The sequence below is a fragment of the Salmo trutta genome, unplaced genomic scaffold, assembly GCF_901001165.1.
Source record: "Salmo trutta unplaced genomic scaffold, fSalTru1.1, whole genome shotgun sequence".
Taxonomy (NCBI): Eukaryota; Metazoa; Chordata; class Actinopteri; order Salmoniformes; family Salmonidae; genus Salmo; species Salmo trutta.
The window spans coordinates 11414202-11432941 of record NW_021822911.1 but is presented as its reverse complement, the minus strand read 5'-3'; the positions used below and the strand labels follow the sequence as shown (position 1 = coordinate 11432941).

At 38.2% G+C, this 18740-nt stretch overlaps 1 protein-coding gene and 1 long non-coding RNA gene across 2 annotated transcripts in view; both read left to right on the top strand.

Moving 5' to 3' along the window:
• Positions 1-3070: 3070 nt before the first annotated feature.
• Positions 3071-7677, top strand: LOC115186718 (uncharacterized). Its single transcript, XR_003875852.1, has 3 exons — positions 3071-3458; positions 5706-5810; positions 7661-7677. It is a non-coding gene; the product is annotated as an uncharacterized LOC115186718 (long non-coding RNA).
• Positions 7678-7805: 128 nt separating this feature from the next.
• Positions 7806-18740, top strand: part of LOC115186470 (NLR family CARD domain-containing protein 3) — a 169496-nt gene continuing 158561 nt past the window's right edge. Inside the window, exons 1-2 of the mRNA XM_029746093.1 lie at positions 7806-7849; positions 18522-18629. Of these exons, the coding sequence (XP_029601953.1) occupies positions 7812-7849; positions 18522-18629 (146 nt within the window). The 5' untranslated portion in view covers positions 7806-7811. The remainder of the gene's footprint in view (positions 7850-18521; positions 18630-18740) is intronic.

Genomic DNA, 18740 nt, shown 5'->3' with positions numbered 1-18740 from the left:
ATGCATATCAACCATGACCACTGATCTGACCTATGACCCCTAAAACACAAAAGAAAAGTGCAATATCTAGAAATCTGAATGTGTTTATTCAGCTTTCTTGTTGTTTTTCTGTTTGATGGAACTAGTTGAGAGTTCTGTGTTATTTCTTATTTTATGTACCTTTATTTAACCAGGTGGCCAGTAGAGAACATGTCCTTTATTTAACCAGGTGGCTAGTTGAGAACAAGTCCTTTATTTAACCAGGTGGCCAGTTGAGAACAAGTTCTCATTTACAACTGTGACCTGGCCAAGATAAAGCAAAGCAGTGTGACAGCAACAACACAGAGTTACACATGGGATAAATGTCACGTCCTGTTATTGTAGTTTGGACGTGGCAGGGGGGTGTTAGTTTTGTGTGTTTCGGGGTTTTGATGTATGTTCTATATTTTCTATTTCTATGTTTATTCTAGGTTTCTCTTTCTATGTTGTGTTTTTTCAATGACCTCCAATTAGAGGCAGCTGGTGGTTGTTGTCTCTAATTGGAGGCCATATTTAGTGTGCTCGTTTTCACTTGTGTTTGTGGGTGGTTGTTTCCGGTTTAGTCTGTGCACCTTACTGGGCTGTTAACGTCGTTATTTTGTTTGAGTGTGTTTACCTTCAATAAATACGAAGATGAGCAATATACCCGCTGCATATTGGTCCGATGATTATTCCTCTTCAGACGATGAAGTTTATGACAATAAACAAACGTACAGTCAATAACGCAATAGAAAAGTCTATATACAGTGTGTGCAAATGTAGTAAGATTAGGGAGGTAAGGCAATAAATAGGCCAGAGTGGAGAAATAATTACAATTTAGCAATTAAACACTGGAGTGATAGATGTGCAGAAGATGAATGTGCAAGTAGAGATACTGGGGTGCAAAGGATTAAAAAAATAACAAAATGGGGATGAGGTAGTTGGTTGGGCAATTTACAGATGGGCTATGTACAGGTGCAATGATCGGTAAGCTGCTCTGACAGCTGATGCTTAAAGTTAGTGAGGGAGATATGAGTCTCCAGCTTCAGTGATTTTTGCAGTTTGTTCCAATCATTGGCAGCAGGGAACTGGAAGGTAAGGCAGCCAAAGGAGGAATTGGCTTTGGGGATGACCAGTGAGATATACCTGCTGGAGCGCGTGCTACGGGTGGATGCTGCTATTGTGACCAGTGAGCTGAGATAAGGCGTGGCTACACCTAGCAAAGGCTTATAAATGACCTGGAGCCAGTGGGTTTGGCGACGAATATGAAGCAAGGGCCAGCCAACGAGAGCATACAGGTCGCAGTGATGGGTAGTATATCGGGCTTTGGTGACAAAACGGATGGCACTGTGATAGACTACATCAAATTTGCTGAGTAGAGTGTTGGAGGATATTTTGAAAATGACATCACCGAAGTCAAGGATCGGTAGGATAGTGAGTTTTACGAGGGTATGTTTGGCAGCATGAGTGAAGGAGGCTTTGTTGCAGAGTTATATGGCATTGAAGGTCGTTTGGAGGTTTGCTAACACAGTGTCCAAAGAAGGGCCAGATGTATACAGAATGGTGTCGTCTGCGTAGAGGTGGATCAGAGACTCACCAGCAGCAAGAGCGACATCATTGATGTATATAGAGAAAAGAGTTGGCCCGAGAATTGAACCCTGTGGCACCCCCATAGAGACCGCCAGAGGTCCGGACAACAGGCCCTCCGATTTGACACACTGAACTCTATCTGAGAAGTAGTTGGTGAACCAGGCGAGGCAGTCATTACAGAAACCAAGGCTGTTGAGTCTGCTGATAAGAATATGGTGATTGACAGAGTCGAAAGCCTTGGCCAGGTCGATGAAGACGGCTGCACACTACTGTCTTTTATCAATGGCGGTTATGATATCGTTAATGACCTTGAGCGTGGCTGAGGTGCACCCATGATCAGCTCTGAAACCAGATTGCATAGCGGAGAAGGTACGGTGGGATTCGAGATGGTCGGTGATCTGTTTATTAACTTGGCTTTCGAAGACTTTAGAAAGGCAGGGTAGGATAGATATAGGTCTTTAACAGTTTGGGTCTAGAGTGTCACCCCCTTTGAAGAGGGGGATGACCGCGGCAGCTTTCCAGTCTTTAGCGATCTCAGACGATACGAAAGAGAGGTTGAACAGGCTAGTTATGTAGTTGTGTTTTCATGTTTTGAATGTTGTATTGTAGTAGGCCTAACCCTCACCAACTATTCAGGTGATGGAGAGAAACACCAGACAAGTCACAGAGACAGCAACAGACGACACAGAGAAAGTGATGGAGAGAGGCAGAGGAGGGGAGTGTACAGTAGACTGTATTACTTATAGCTGCTATAGGGGTTCTAATTACTGCACTGTTTGTGAGTCTGTATGAGAGAGAGAGAGAGAGAGAGAGAGAGAGAGAGAGAGAGAGAGAGAGAAAGAGAGAGACTTTAATCAGTTTGGCTCATTGGACAGGTCAGAGTCTATGTTTGAAGTTGTTGAGTCATTTTTGGCAATACACTGGTGTTGTATTCATGGTTTTAGCTGTTGAAATTCCGTCCCTGACCCCCCTACTGGCTATGGGCTAAGCCACCAATGTCTTCACATCCTAGGGGAGAGAGAAGCTGCTACCCCTGGGGAGAGAGGAGCTGCTACCCCTGGGGAGAGAGGAGCTGCTACCCCTGGGGAGAGAGAGGAGCTGCTACCCCTGGGGAGAGAGGAGCTGCTACCCCTGGGGAGAGAGAGGAGCTGCTACCCCTGGGAGAGAGGAGCTGCTACCCCTGGGGAGAGAGGAGCTGCTACCCCTGGGGAGAGAGAGGGGCTGCTACCCCTGGGGAGAGAGAAGCTGCTACCCCTGGGGAGAGAGAAGCTGCTACCCCTGGGGAGAGAGAGGAGCTGCTACCCCTGGGGAGAGAGAGGAGCTGCTACCCCTGGGGAGAGAGAGGAGCTGTTACCCCTGGGGAGAGAGAAGCTGCTACCCCTGGGGAGAGAGAAGCTGCTACCCCTGGGGAGAGAGGAGCTGCTACCCCTGGGGAGAGAGGAGCTGCTACCCCTGGGGAGAGAGAGGAGCTGCTACCCCTGGGGAGAGAGGAGCTGCTACCCCTGGGGAGAGAGAGGAGCTGCAACCAGGAGAGACTGTGACCCTGCTCGGGAAGAGCTTAACGATTGGTGATTGTTGGGGCACGATTGGCAGGAGCTTCAGTGATGAAGACTGCTGAACTTGCTGATGTTTCACAATATGCCACGGCCGTCTCAGTCACCAGGTCTCAACAAAATAAAACACCACCATCCCTCCAATAGACTTCCAGACAGTTGTAGAATGTTTGCCAAGGCACATTGTAAGAGCTGTAAAGAGAGAGGGACTCGGAGAGAGAACAGGTAGAACCTGATATGGAAATGAGCAGAGCAAACGAAAGTAACTTTCGACGACCGAATGATCATTCAGACTCTGTTTCTATTGAGAGATAAAAGGTAAGACGACGATTGTTATGTGTATTAATATAGTTGATGATATTGTTGTGTGTATTCATATAGTTGATGATATTGTTGTGTGTATTAATATAGTTGGTGATATTGTTGTGTGTATTCATATAGTTGATGATATTGTTATGTGTATTCATATAGTTGATGATATTGTTGTGTGTATTCATATAGTTGATGATATTGTTGTGTGTATTCATATAGTTGATGATATTGTTGTGTGTATTAATATAGTTGGTGATATTGTTGTGTGTATTAATATAGTTGGTGATATTGTTATGTGTATTCATATAGTTGATGATATTGTTGTGTGTATTCATATAGTTAATTATATTTTTGGTGGACAGTGTTATAATAGTCCTACTCTCCTTAAAATGTTTTCGATACAAATTAGATGCGTGGGGTGAATTCGTTCTGTGCCCATCTGTGTGCCCCAGGGTGATCGCTCCTACACTATCTACAATCTAAAAGGGTTCTTTGGCTGTCCCCATAGGAGAACCCTTTGTAGAACCCTTTTTTGTGGTACTAGGTAGAACACTTCTGGGTTCCGTGAAGAACCCTTTCCACCGAGGGTTCTACATGGAAGCCAGAAGGGTTCTACCTGGAACCCAAAAGCGTTCTCCTATGGGGACGGCCGGAGGACCCGTTTGGAACCCTTTATTCTAAGAGTGTACTGTATCATAGGTCTATAGACTTGTCTTCTCGAAACAGGCTTAAAACACAAGCAACAAACAAACATGTTCTCTTTATAATCTATAGTTAACTCTTTTCACTCAGGAAGGTATGTTGTGTGAAAGAGAGACAAATAAATATTGTTCGAGAGCCTAACAACAACTTACACTTCCTCAAAACAGTTTATGTGTATTCATTAGTGCCGACCGTAGCAAAACGTTTGGCAACAGAAACCGTTTAGGTCACATTGTACAGCGTTTAGAGTAAATGGTTTATGTTTTATTTAACATCTTAAAACTGTTGGCTGTGGAGTAAACTAATGAATACGACCCAGGTTGTATCCTACGACTCGGCATGTTGATACCTGCCTCTTGCTGAAACCTGAACATAGCCTGAGGGGTAAACTATGATACAGGCTTGATATACTGGTTTTCTAAAGCTAGCCAGCTTCAGTTAGCTGCACATTCCAGCTCAGACCTCACCCATCAGAATATACACAACAGAACAGAAAGAAATCACAATGAAGTTTCAAGGTGAGAATCCTGCCAGGGATTATTGTAAAGTGTGTAGATAAATTAAATGTAATGTTAGTATAGTGAAGGACAGTAAAACCCTCCTAACAGTCTACTACTACTGAGACAGGTTGGTGTAATGTTAGTATAGTGAAGGACAGTAAAACACTCCTAACAGTCTACTACTACTGAGACAGGTTGGTGTCATGTTAGTATAGTGAATGACAGTAAAACCCTCCTAACAGTCTACTACTACTGAGACAGGTTGGTGTAATGTTAGTATAGTGAATGACAGTAAAACCCTCCTAACAGTCTACTACTACTGAGACAGGTTGGTGTAATGTTAGTATAGTGAATGACAGTAAAACCCTCCTAACAGTCTACTACTACTGAGACAGGTTGGTGTAATGTTAGTATAGTGAATGACAGTAAAACCCTCCTAACAGTCTACTACTACTGAGACAGAAAACTCAAGTCTGAAATTTCTAAGTGGAAATTACAAACTTCAGAAGCCTTTTTAAACCTCAAATACACTACAAGTTTTACATTTCCTGCATTGCCGGAAAGTTATTCTGCAGTGGGGGGTGATCAAATTAAGATCCTACATCTGTACACATAATTGTACATGGGGATATGTATGGGGGTCTATAACATCCAATCACAGAGGTTTACATCAGCTGACAGTTGCAATGTTATTGCTAATAACTCAAACTGCCCTTTTCAAATAAAGACATAAACTCTGTACAGAGGTAGGATCTTAATTTGATCACCCTGTTGCAGAAAAACTAAACTTGTAGTGTATTTGAGTGTAATTAAACTTTAGAAAAGGTTTTCTGAAGATGATAAATTGCACTTTTCCATTTTAAAACTGTTCATTAATTATAATCCACACAATAATTCAAATGTCCCGTTTCTGCAGGATTATTTTCCTGGTGTAGCAAACTGGCTCAAATTAAGATCCAACATCTGCAGCAATATACCCCTCCTCTAATGTATATGGCTCTATTGAGATTCACTTTTGACCACTTGACATCTTGTATTTACTGTTGTTTAGGCTGGTTGAATGAGTTGCCTGTGAAAGCTGCTTCATCTGCAAGAAAACAGGCGGCTGCACCAGTGACTGTCAGAAGTTTTGTGATTTCCTCATATGAACGTGAAAGTAAGTGTGTTGTCTACGCAGTTACAAAAAATGGCTGTTGAAACTGTGGCACATATTTCTCGGTAACATTGAATAAATGTGTTGGTATGTAGGAAAGACGGGCAGACTCTCATACTGTTGGTCTAGACTACCTACTAACTATTATAAGGCTATGATCACTTATCATGCCGACAAACCTGATGGTCTCTGTGAACTGATCTGAACAGGTTTAGACTGGTCATCTATGATATGTAGGTTATATACAGTACATTCTCTGTCCTGCTACTGGTAGGACTATAACATTATGTTGATCTGAACAGGTTTAGACTGGTCATCTATGATATGTAGGTTATATACAGTACATTCTCTGTCCTGCTACTGGTAGGACTATAACATTATGTTGATCTGAACAGGTTTAGACTGGTCATCTATGATATGTAGGTTATATACAGTACATTCTCTGTCCTGCTACTGGTAGGACTATAACATTATGTTGATCTGAACAGGTTTAGACTGGTCATCTATGATATGTAGGTTATATACAGTACATTCTCTGTCCTGCTACTGGTAGGACTATAACATTATGTTGATCTGAACAGGTTTAGACTGGTCATCTATGATATGTAGGTTATATACAGTACATTCTCTGTCCTGCTACTGGTAGGACTATAACATTATGTTGATCTGAACAGGTTTAGGCTGGTCATCTATGATATGTAGGTTATATACAGTACATTCTCTGTCCTGCTACTGGTAGGACTATAACATTATGTTGATCTGAACAGGTTTAGACTGGTCATCTATGATATGTAGGTTATATACAGTACATTCTCTGTCCTGCTACTGGTAGGACTATAACATTATGTTGATCTGAACAGGTTTAGACTGGTCATCTATGATATGTAGGCTATAGCCGAGGTATAGACCTTGATCTGCATATCACTAACAAACTGCTATTATACATTATAACCTAGTCTACTTTACATAATATAACAACTCTCACTTGATGCATAAAACCTTTCTGAATGGATCAACAATTTCCTCCTCAGATCAATCATGCCCGTTTTAGCCCTTCTGTCTACATTCTCAGATACGTTTAGAAAATAACAGATTGAAAGACAATAAATAGCCTACTGTTAGTGAATACAAATACGTGTGAGACATGGCCTTGTGTTGCTGTACTGTCTATAACTACCTTAACAAACAGTGACTTATTATTATTATTATTATTATTATTATTGTTGCTGTACTGTCTATAACTACCTTAACAAACAGTGACTTATTATTATTATTATTATTATTATTATTATTATTATTAGTAGTAGTATAATTAGTATTATTATTATTATTATTATTGTTGCTGTACTGTCTATAACTACCTTAACAAACAGTGACTTATTATTTTTATTGACAGTTACCATGGAGATTAAATGTCACAACTACATATTAATGTGATTGCTTTAAATCACCTGACTGTTTCTATGTCTGTTAGTAAATGTTTTATTTCTCAAGGAGATAATGAATACATGAGAACAATTGGCAATCAATAATTAGTTGTCACTGTGTTGACCACAACCAACATGCTGGATCTCTGTTTAGTTGTCACTGTGTTAACCACAACCAACATGTTGGATCTCTGTTTAGTTGTCACTGTGTTAACCACAACCAACATGCTGGATCTCTGTTTAGTTGTCACTGTGTTGACCACAACCAACATGTTGGATCTCTGTTTAGTTGTTACTGTGTTAACCACAACCAACATGCTGGATCTCTGTTTAGTTGTCACTGTGTTAACCACAACCAACATGCTGGATCTCTGTTTAGTTGTCACTGTGTTGACCACAACCAACATGCTGGATCTCTGTTTACAGGGGTCAGTGCTCTAAAATGAGTCTCTCTGGGGAGAGAGAGGAGGGGGGAACTGCCTCTAAAATGAGTCTCTCTGGGGAGAGAGAGGAGGGGGGACCTGCCTCTAAAATGAGTCTCTCTGGGGAGAGAGAGGAGGGGGGACCTGCCTCTAAAATGAGTCTCTCTGGGGAACATGACACCAAAGCTAAGAGGTGAGATGACAATTTTGTTTAAGAATTATTAAGAGTTTATTCAAAAAATGCTATTTCCAAAAAATGTCACATTTGTTTTTTTTAATCAGAAATGGTTGCTTATGGGTACCTTCAAAATTACTGTTCTCAGATTTTTAATTAATAGATTTTAGATGGGTATATATATATATTTTTTATTTATTGCAAAACGCTATAAATCCATTGTTTAGCTGGAATATAATGCTCCTATCCTGTATATTTTACTGTATTATTTCCAAAATAAATAGCTATGAATGCACTTACTGTAAATCTCTCTGGATAAGAGCATCTGCTAAATCAGGGGTTCTCAATCCGGGGTCTGTGGAGGTACTGCAGGGGCGCCACGGCACCCTGACTGTACTCGTTGCAATGTAAGACATTTGATAGCATTTTCACATGACACGACCACTTTGCCTGCTCTTAATTATTGCCTAATATAATGGAATGCATATTTTTTAACCAATTGTGATCGTTGTTACAATCAGAATTTTGACAATATTATCGTTATATCAACACACTCTTCACACCCGTTTAACAACTCTAAATAGGTTTGGCATAGTAGGCATCAAGTCCCTTAACAATAATGTTATAAGCAGCATACTAGTTATCCTATCCTCATTCTCTCATTAACGGATGCTACCTCTGTCCGGTTCTCCTCTCTTCACTCGGTGGACGGTAACTTTAGTGTTTAAACCCTCTGTGTCCAAGGACCAAACTTTTTAATATTATTTTCGGAGGGGCCTCAAGTAGGCGGGACACGTCCCATTTAAAAAAAAAAATTCTGATAAAAACTAGTTCATTGCATCTACAACAGAGCCCAGTTTCATAACATTACCTTATCCCCCTATTTAGGAAGTAATCATGAAAAAACATGCCTTATTTTAGGTCATTTTTCTCCCTGCCAGCTCCTGTTAGTTCTATTGAGCACCGTTGTAAAAACTCACCTTCAGAACATTCTATTCCCAACTCATTGTTCTGCATCACAAAGGCAGCTTCTCTATGGATATCAATGAAACAGGCCTACGTTCACCTTGTAGGATTAACACAGAACTTATTACTTACAGGGTTACTGCTACTTTGTGAGCACCATCCCTATTTGCTGAAGTACATGTTGTGGTGACCCACAGTACCAAACGTTAAACATTTTCTGGTCATGGTTAACCATGCTTATTTTCAGAAAAAGGTATACAACCTAAACAAAACACGTCCCTTTCCTCTTTTTCAAGATGTGGCCGTTTAAACAGCCAGCAGACGTTTTTTATTAAGAAATAACACTTTTTTTGACTACTTGTTGTTTCTGAATGACTGCTGGGTAATTTGATATGCATCTAAATCTTCGTTCATAGGCATTGAATTGAGTGAATGCTGCGCAGGTTTACTGAGTTACAAACCAAATGGACAGGTCTAGCTCATTGATTTGTAGATCTGATGCAATTTCTACCCCAGATTATGAGCCTAGCAGGAGTTGTGAGTGAGTTATGTAGTACCCACAGAAGGCCACAAGGAGGAGCAAGAGAGTTATAAACACATACTATTTCTTGCCTTATTTATAAAGCCCTTTTTACATCAGCAGATGTCACAAAGTGCTATACAGAAACTCTAACCCTACGTATTACCTAATTAAGCCTTAACCCCTAACCCTGTTTCTAGAACACTTTTAGAAACTATTTTAGTCATAATATTATGTTGGTAAATACAATTATAGTACTAAATAGCATTTTTATTATTTTGTTCATCAAAACCTGTCTAATCTTTTAGCTTTTATTGTTTTGTTATGTTATTATATGTATTATTTCAAGACAGAACACTTGATAAACAAGACACGTGTTTTAGTTTTCAAATGTGGTTTGAACTGGGTGACCTGGTAACCTCTATGTGAAAGTCCAACAATTGGCATCGCATAGATGGGGCAGGTTTGAGACTGATCTAAAGAATTAACAAGAAAAATACACTTTATTTCTCAGCTGCTTCACCAATGTCTGTACGTGAAATTAATACCTTTTAATTGCTAAATATTTCCAATAGATGGCAGCATAAGACCACGAAACATCAGTTATAGGCTACAAGCAGCAATATGATTGACATAAAATAGCATGCAACCACAGACTATATGTCCCATGATTTTCTAAAATGGTCACTCATTACTTTAGTTAGTTATATATCTCATATTAGGGCTGTGTTGCTTTTGGGAGAGCAAATAAACAGTGACTATAGCAGGTATTAAACCCCGGGTAAATTATCACTAGTCAGAACCTCAACCTTAGTATACATGCATTATAAAACATAATCTTAATATCTGATATTGCGAGTAAACAACCTCAGAATAGAAAAGACAAGAGTGCGTCTTCCAGCCCACCAATAAATTACATCATTCAACCCTCCCTGTTAGTCAATTTACCACAACATGCCCCTCGCTTGCGAGAGAAGGCAGAGTGACTACACAAGCTTTTTAGCGGGGCTGAGTTGACTACTTGCTCGAGAAGGCAGAGTGGCTTGATGTTGGTTGATGAATTTTACAATGAATGTACTATGAAAGTAAGTTTTTCTCAACCAGAGGTGTCTGAATTAATGTTCAGGCTTATTGGTAATCGTAATATTAATGAAGTATAATTTCAAAACATGAGCATAAAAACAGGTAATAATAAATATGAATGATCATTATATGACTGCACAGCAATCTGTTAAATGCTTTTTCAGTCCTTCCTCTTGTGTTAGCAGTGTGTAAAGGGACAGAAAGAAGCTCACACAGGAGTTTTCCTGTGAGGGTAGTGGTGGTGTATCCAGGGAGAACTAAACTAATCTTCTGAAATGTCATTTGTGGTCTTATGCTGCCATCTATTGGAATTATGTAGCAACTGCAGTAGTACTGAATAATGTTTAATTCCTTACTAAAGTAGTAATTACTCAGAATTGCAAAATATAACATTTTCTAGTTCATTTTATCACTTACAACCATAAAATAACAATTTATAGCATAACAAACAATGAATCTGACTTAAACATTATCTGCCAAAGTAACAGCGCTGTAGACAAAGAAGAGCTCTCGAGTAGGTACCAACACTTTCAATGGCCATTTTCTCAAACGTGAGGTTACAAGTTTATCAACGTTCAAAGCAGAATTACTTTCCCATTGTTCCTCAACTGTGGTGTATGATATACACCACCGTACCTTCTCCGCTGCGCAATCTGGTTTCCGAGCTGGTCACCTCAGCCACGCTCAAGGTAATAAACGATATCATAACCGCCATCGATTAAAGACAGTACTGTGCAGCCGTCTTCATCCACCTGGCCAAGGCATTCGTCTCTGTCAATCACCGTATTCTTATCGGCAGACTCAACAGCCTTGGTTTCTCAAATGACTGCCTCGCCTGGTTCCCCAATAACTTCTCAGATAGAGTACAGTGCATCAAATCGGAAGGCCTGTTGTCCGGACCTCTGGCTGTCTCAATGGGGTTACCACAGGGTTCAATTCTCGGGCCGACACTTTTCTCTGTATATATCAATGATGTCGCTCTTGCTGCTGGTGATTCCCTGATCCACCTCTACGCAGACAACACCATTCTGTATACATCTGGCCCTTCTCTGGACACTGTGTTAACAAACCTCCAAATGAGCTTCAATGCCATACAACACTCCTTCCGTGGCCACCGAATGCTCTTAAACACTAGTAAAACTAAATGCATGCTTTTCAACCGATCGCTGCCCGCACCCACCCGCCCACCTAGCATCACTACTCTGGATGGTTTTGACTTAGAATATGTGGACAACTACAAATAGGTGTCTGACTAGACTGTAAACTCTCCTTCCAGACTCATATTAAGCATCTCCAATCCAAAATTAAATTTTTAATCGGCTTCCTATTTCACAACAAAGCCTCCTTCACTCAAGCTGCCAAACATACCCTCGTAAAACTGACTATCCTACCGATCCTCGACTTCGGCCATGTCATTTACAAAATAGCCTACAACACTCTACTCAGCAAAGTGGATGCAGTCTATCACAGTGCAATCCTTTTTGTCACCACAGCCCAATATACCACCCACCACTGCAACCTGTATGCACTCGTTGGCTGGCCCTCGCTACATATTCGTCGCCAGACCCACTGGCTCCAGGTCATCTATAAGTCTTTGCTAGGTAAAGCTCCGCCTTATCTCAGCTCACTGGTCACCATAACAACACCCACCTGTAGCACGCGCTCCAGCAGGTATATCTCACTGGTCATCCCAAAAGCCAACACCTCCTTTGGGCGCCTTTCCTTCCAGTTCTCTTCTTCCAATGACTGGAACGAATTGCAAAAATCACTGAAGTTGGAGTCTTATATCTCACTCACTAACTTTAAACATCAGCTATCTGAGCAGCTAACCGATCACTGCAGCTGTACATAGTCCATCTGTAAATAGCCCATCCAATCTACCTACCTCATCCCCATATTGTTTTTATTTATATTTTTGCTGTTTTGCACAACAGTATTTCTACTTGCACATCATCATCTGCTCATCTATCACTCCAGTGTTAATTTGCTAAATTGCATGGCCTATTTATTGCCTTACTTCCTCATGTCATTTCCACACACTGTATATAGACTTTTCTATTGTGTTATTGACTGTACGTCCGTTTTATCCATGTGTAACTCTGTGTTGTTGTTTGTGTTGCACTGCTTTGCTTTATCTTGGCCAGGTCGCAGTTGTAAATGAGAAGTGTTCTCAACTGGCCTACCTGGTTGAAAAAAAGGTGAAATAAAATAAAAATAAAAATAAAATACCATTTTCTAGCGCTGAGTCTCTAATTTTATCCAATGTAAAAAATCATAATTTCTATTTTTGCTACATGAGACCGAATTGAGCCGGTCGGTCACATTTGACTGTATAAAACCTAGCAGTACTACTGATTTCTCTGAGAGTGAGAGATATATATTATTATTACTGTATAAAACCTAGCAGTACTACTGATTTCTCTGAGAGGCAGATATATATTATTACTGTGTTAAACCTAGCAGTACTACTGATTTATCTGAGAGTGAGGCAGATAAATATTATTACTGTATAAAACCTAGCAGTACTACTGATTTCTCTGAGAGAGAGACAGATGTATATTATTACTGTATAAAACCTAGCAGTACTACTGATTTCTCTGAGAGTGAGGCAGATATATATTATTACTGTATAAAACCTAGCAGTACTACTGATTTCTCTGAGAGTGAGGCAGATATATATTATTACTGTATTAAACCTAGCAGGACTACTGATTTCTCTGAGAGTGAGGCAGATATATATTATTACTGTATTAAACCTAGCAGTACTACTGATTTCTCTGAGAGTGAGGCAGATATATATTATTACTGTATTAAACCTAGCAGTACTACTGATTTCTCTGAGAGGCAGATATATATTATTACTGTGTTAAACCTAGCAGTACTACTGATTTCACTGAGAGGCAGATATTAATTATTACTGTATAAAACCTAGCAGTACTACTGATTTCTCTGAGAGTGAGGCAGATATATATTATTACTGTATAAAACCTAGCAGTACTACTGATTTCTCTGAGAGTGAGGCAGATATATATTATTACTGTATTAAACCTAGCAGTACTACTGATTTCTCTGAGAGTGAGGCAGATATATATTATTACTGTATAAAACCTAGCAGTACTACTGATTTCTCTGAGAGTGAGGCAGATATATATTATTACTGTATTAAACCTAGCAGTACTACTGATTTCTCTGAGAGTGAGGCAGATATATATTATTACTGTATAAAACCTAGCAGTACTACTGATTTCTCTGAGAGTGAGGCAGATATATATTATTACTGTATAAAACCTAGCAGTACTACTGATTTCTCTGAGAGTGAGGCAGATAAATATTATTACTGCATAAAACCTAGCAGTACTACTGATTTCTCTGAGAGTGAGACAGATGTATATTATTACTGTATAAAACCTAGCAGTACTACTGATTTCCCTGAGAGTGAGGCAGATATATATTATTACTGTATAAAACCTAGCAGTACTACTGATTTCTCTGAGAGTGAGGCAGATATATATTATTACTGTGTAAAACCTAGCAGTACTACTGATTTCTCTGCGAGTGAGGCAGATATATATTATTACTGTATAAAACCTAGCAGTACTACTGATTTCTCTGAGAGACAGATATATATTATTACTGTATTAAACCTAGCAGTACTACTGATTTCTCTGAGAGTGAGACAGATATATATTGTTACTGTGTAAAACCTAGCAGTACTACTGATTTCTCTGAGAGTGAGACAGATATATATTATTACTGTGTAAAACCTAGCTGTACTACTGATTTCTCTGAGAGTGAGACAGATATATATTATTACTGTGTAAAACCTAGCAGTACTACTGATTTCTCTGAGAGTGAGACATATATATATATTATTACTTTATAAAACCTAGCAGTACTACTGATTTCTCTGAGAGTGAGACAGATATATATTATTACTGTATAAAACCTTGCAGTACTACTGATTTCTCTGAGATTGAGGCAGATATATATTATTACTGTATTAAACTTAGCAGTACTACTGATTTCTCTGAGAGGCAGATATATATTATTACTGTATAAAACCTAGCAGTACTACTGATTTCTCTGAGAGTGAGACAGATATATATTATTACTGTATAAAACCTAGCAGTACTACTGATTTCTCTGAGAGTGAGACAGATGTATATTATTACTGTATAAAACCTAGCAGTACTACTGATTTCCCTGAGAGTGAGGCAGATATATATTATTACTGTATAAAACCTAGCAGTACTACTCATTTCTCTGAGAGTGAGGCAGATATATATTATTACTGTGTAAAACCTAGCAGTACTACTGATTTCTCTGAGAGTGAGACAGATGTATATTATTACTGTATAAAACCTAGCAGTACTACTGATTTCCCTGAGAGTGAGGCAGATATATATTATTACTGTATAAAACCTAGCAGTACTACTGATTTCTCTGAGAGACAGATATATATTACTACTGTATTAAACCTAGCAGTACTACTGATTTCTCTGAGAGTGAGACAGATATATGTTGTTACTGTGTAAAACCTAGCAGTACTACTGATTTCTCTGAGAGTGAGACAGATATATATTATTACTGTGTAAAACCTAGCTGTACTACTGATTTCTCTGAGAGTGAGACAGATATATATTATTACTGTGTAAAACCTAGCAGTACTACTGATTTCTCTGAGAGTGAGACAGATATATATTATTACTGTATAAAACCTAGCAGTACTACTGATTTCTCTGAGAGTGAGACAGATATATATTATTACTGTATAAAACCTAGCAGTACTACTGATTTCTCTGAGAGTGAGACAGATATATATTATTACTGTATAAAACCTAGCAGTACTACTGATTTCTCTGAGATTGAGGCAGATATATATTATTACTGTATTAAACCTAGCAGTACTACTGATTTCTCTGAGAGGCAGATATATATTATTACTGTATAAAACCTAGCAGTACTACTGATTTCTCTGAGAGTGAGACAGATATATATTATTACTGTATTAAACCTAGCAGTACTACTGATTTCTCTGAGAGTGAGGCAGATATATATTATTACTGTATTAAACCTAGCAGTACTACTGATTTCTCTGAGAGGCAGATATATATTATTACTGTGTTAAACCTAGCAGTACTACTGATTTCACTGAGAGGCAGATATTAATTATTACTGTATAAAACCTAGCAGTACTACTGATTTCTCTGAGAGTGAGGCAGATATATATTATTACTGTATAAAACCTAGCAGTACTACTGATTTCTCTGAGAGTGAGGCAGATATATATTATTACTGTATTAAACCTAGCAGTACTACTGATTTCTCTGAGAGTGAGGCAGATATATATTATTACTGTATAAAACCTAGCAGTACTACTGATTTCTCTGAGAGTGAGGCAGATATATATTATTACTGTATTAAACCTAGCAGTACTACTGATTTCTCTGAGAGTGAGGCAGATATATATTATTACTGTATAAAACCTAGCAGTACTACTGATTTCTCTGAGAGTGAGGCAGATATATATTATTACTGTATAAAACCTAGCAGTACTACTGATTTCTCTGAGAGTGAGGCAGATAAATATTATTACTGCATAAAACCTAGCAGTACTACTGATTTCTCTGAGAGTGAGACAGATGTATATTATTACTGTATAAAACCTAGCAGTACTACTGATTTCCCTGAGAGTGAGGCAGATATATATTATTACTGTATAAAACCTAGCAGTACTACTGATTTCTCTGAGAGTGAGGCAGATATATATTATTACTGTGTAAAACCTAGCAGTACTACTGATTTCTCTGCGAGTGAGGCAGATATATATTATTACTGTATAAAACCTAGCAGTACTACTGATTTCTCTGAGAGACAGATATATATTATTACTGTATTAAACCTAGCAGTACTACTGATTTCTCTGAGAGTGAGACAGATATATATTGTTACTGTGTAAAACCTAGCAGTACTACTGATTTCTCTGAGAGTGAGACAGATATATATTATTACTGTGTAAAACCTAGCTGTACTACTGATTTCTCTGAGAGTGAGACAGATATATATTATTACTGTGTAAAACCTAGCAGTACTACTGATTTCTCTGAGAGTGAGACATATATATATATTATTACTTTATAAAACCTAGCAGTACTACTGATTTCTCTGAGAGTGAGACAGATATATATTATTACTGTATAAAACCTTGCAGTACTACTGATTTCTCTGAGATTGAGGCAGATATATATTATTACTGTATTAAACTTAGCAGTACTACTGATTTCTCTGAGAGGCAGATATATATTATTACTGTATAAAACCTAGCAGTACTACTGATTTCTCTGAGAGTGAGACAGATATATATTATTACTGTATAAAACCTAGCAGTACTACTGATTTCTCTGAGAGTGAGACAGATGTATATTATTACTGTATAAAACCTAGCAGTACTACTGATTTCCCTGAGAGTGAGGCAGATATATATTATTACTGTATAAAACCTAGCAGTACTACTCATTTCTCTGAGAGTGAGGCAGATATATATTATTACTGTGTAAAACCTAGCAGTACTACTGATTTCTCTGAGAGTGAGACAGATGTATATTATTACTGTATAAAACCTAGCAGTACTACTGATTTCCCTGAGAGTGAGGCAGATATATATTATTACTGTATAAAACCTAGCAGTACTACTGATTTCTCTGAGAGACAGATATATATTATTACTGTATTAAACCTAGCAGTACTACTGATTTCTCTGAGAGTGAGACAGATATATGTTGTTACTGTGTAAAACCTAGCAGTACTACTGATTTCTCTGAGAGTGAGACAGATATATATTATTACTGTGTAAAACCTAGCTGTACTACTGATTTCTCTGAGAGTGAGACAGATATATATTATTACTGTGTAAAACCTAGCAGTACTACTGATTTCTCTGAGAGTGAGACAGATATATATTATTACTGTATAAAACCTAGCAGTACTACTGATTTCTCTGAGAGTGAGACAGATATATATTATTACTGTATAAAACCTAGCAGTACTACTGATTTCTCTGAGAGTGAGACAGATATATATTATTACTGTATAAAACCTAGCAGTACTACTGATTTCTCTGAGATTGAGGCAGATATATATTATTACTGTATTAAACCTAGCAGTACTACTGATTTCTCTGAGAGGCAGATATATATTATTACTGTATAAAACCTAGCAGTACTACTGATTTCTCTGAGAGTGAGACAGATATATATTATTACTGTATAAAACCTAGCAGTACTACTGATTTCTCTGAGATTGAGGCAGATATATATTATTACTGTATTAAACCTAGCAGTACTACTGATTTCTCTGAGAGGCAGATATATATTATTACTGTGTTAAACCTAGCAGTACTACTGATTTCTCTGAGAGGCAGATATATATTATTACTGTGTAAAACCTAGCAGTACTACTGATTTCTCTGAGAGTGAGACAGATATATATTATTACTGTGTAAAACCTAGCAGTACTACTGATTTCTCTGAGAGTGAGGCAGATATATATTATTACTGTATTAAACCTAGCAGTACTACTGATTTCTCTGAGAGTGAGACAGATATATATTATTACTGTATAAAACCTAGCAGTACTACTGATTTCTCTGAGAGTGAGGCAGATACATATTATTACTGTATAAAACCTAGCAGTACTACTGATTTCTCTGAGAGTGAGACAGATATATATTATTACTGTATAAAACCTAGCAGTACTTCTGATTTCTCTGAGAGTGAGGCAGATATATATTATTACTGTATTAAACCTAGCAGTACTACTGATTTCTCTGAGAGTGAGGCAGATATATATTATTACTGACAGATGTATAGCATTTAGCAAAATAAACATGATTTTTTTTCTCTCTGAAATGAAACATCAAGTGAAAGACTTTAAACTAATACATGTCTGTCATTGATCAACCCAATGTAATGATTAGATAGTGAAAAAACACCCATCTCATTCATAATTTCTTTAAACAATAAAAGCTCTTTTACGAACATTTCTGAAAAGTGACATATAGCGTTTTGGAATCTGAGCTCAGAGTAGATGAGAGATGTAATGTTTGTCTCTGTTGTGTTGAAGCCCAATCAAGCAGGAGAGACCAGCCTCCCCAGTATCCAGCTGTGAGAGTGACAGGTCTATGAGTCCTCCTCCAAGGTTTAGAGAGGGAGAATTTTCTACTGAACAAAGGTAAGAAGCTTCCCTTGTAAGAAGTCCCTTGTATCTATCAATTTGAATCAATTGCAAAGACATTGGCAACTTCGTATTTGTAGTCAACTTTGTTCTGAATTGATTGGCGGT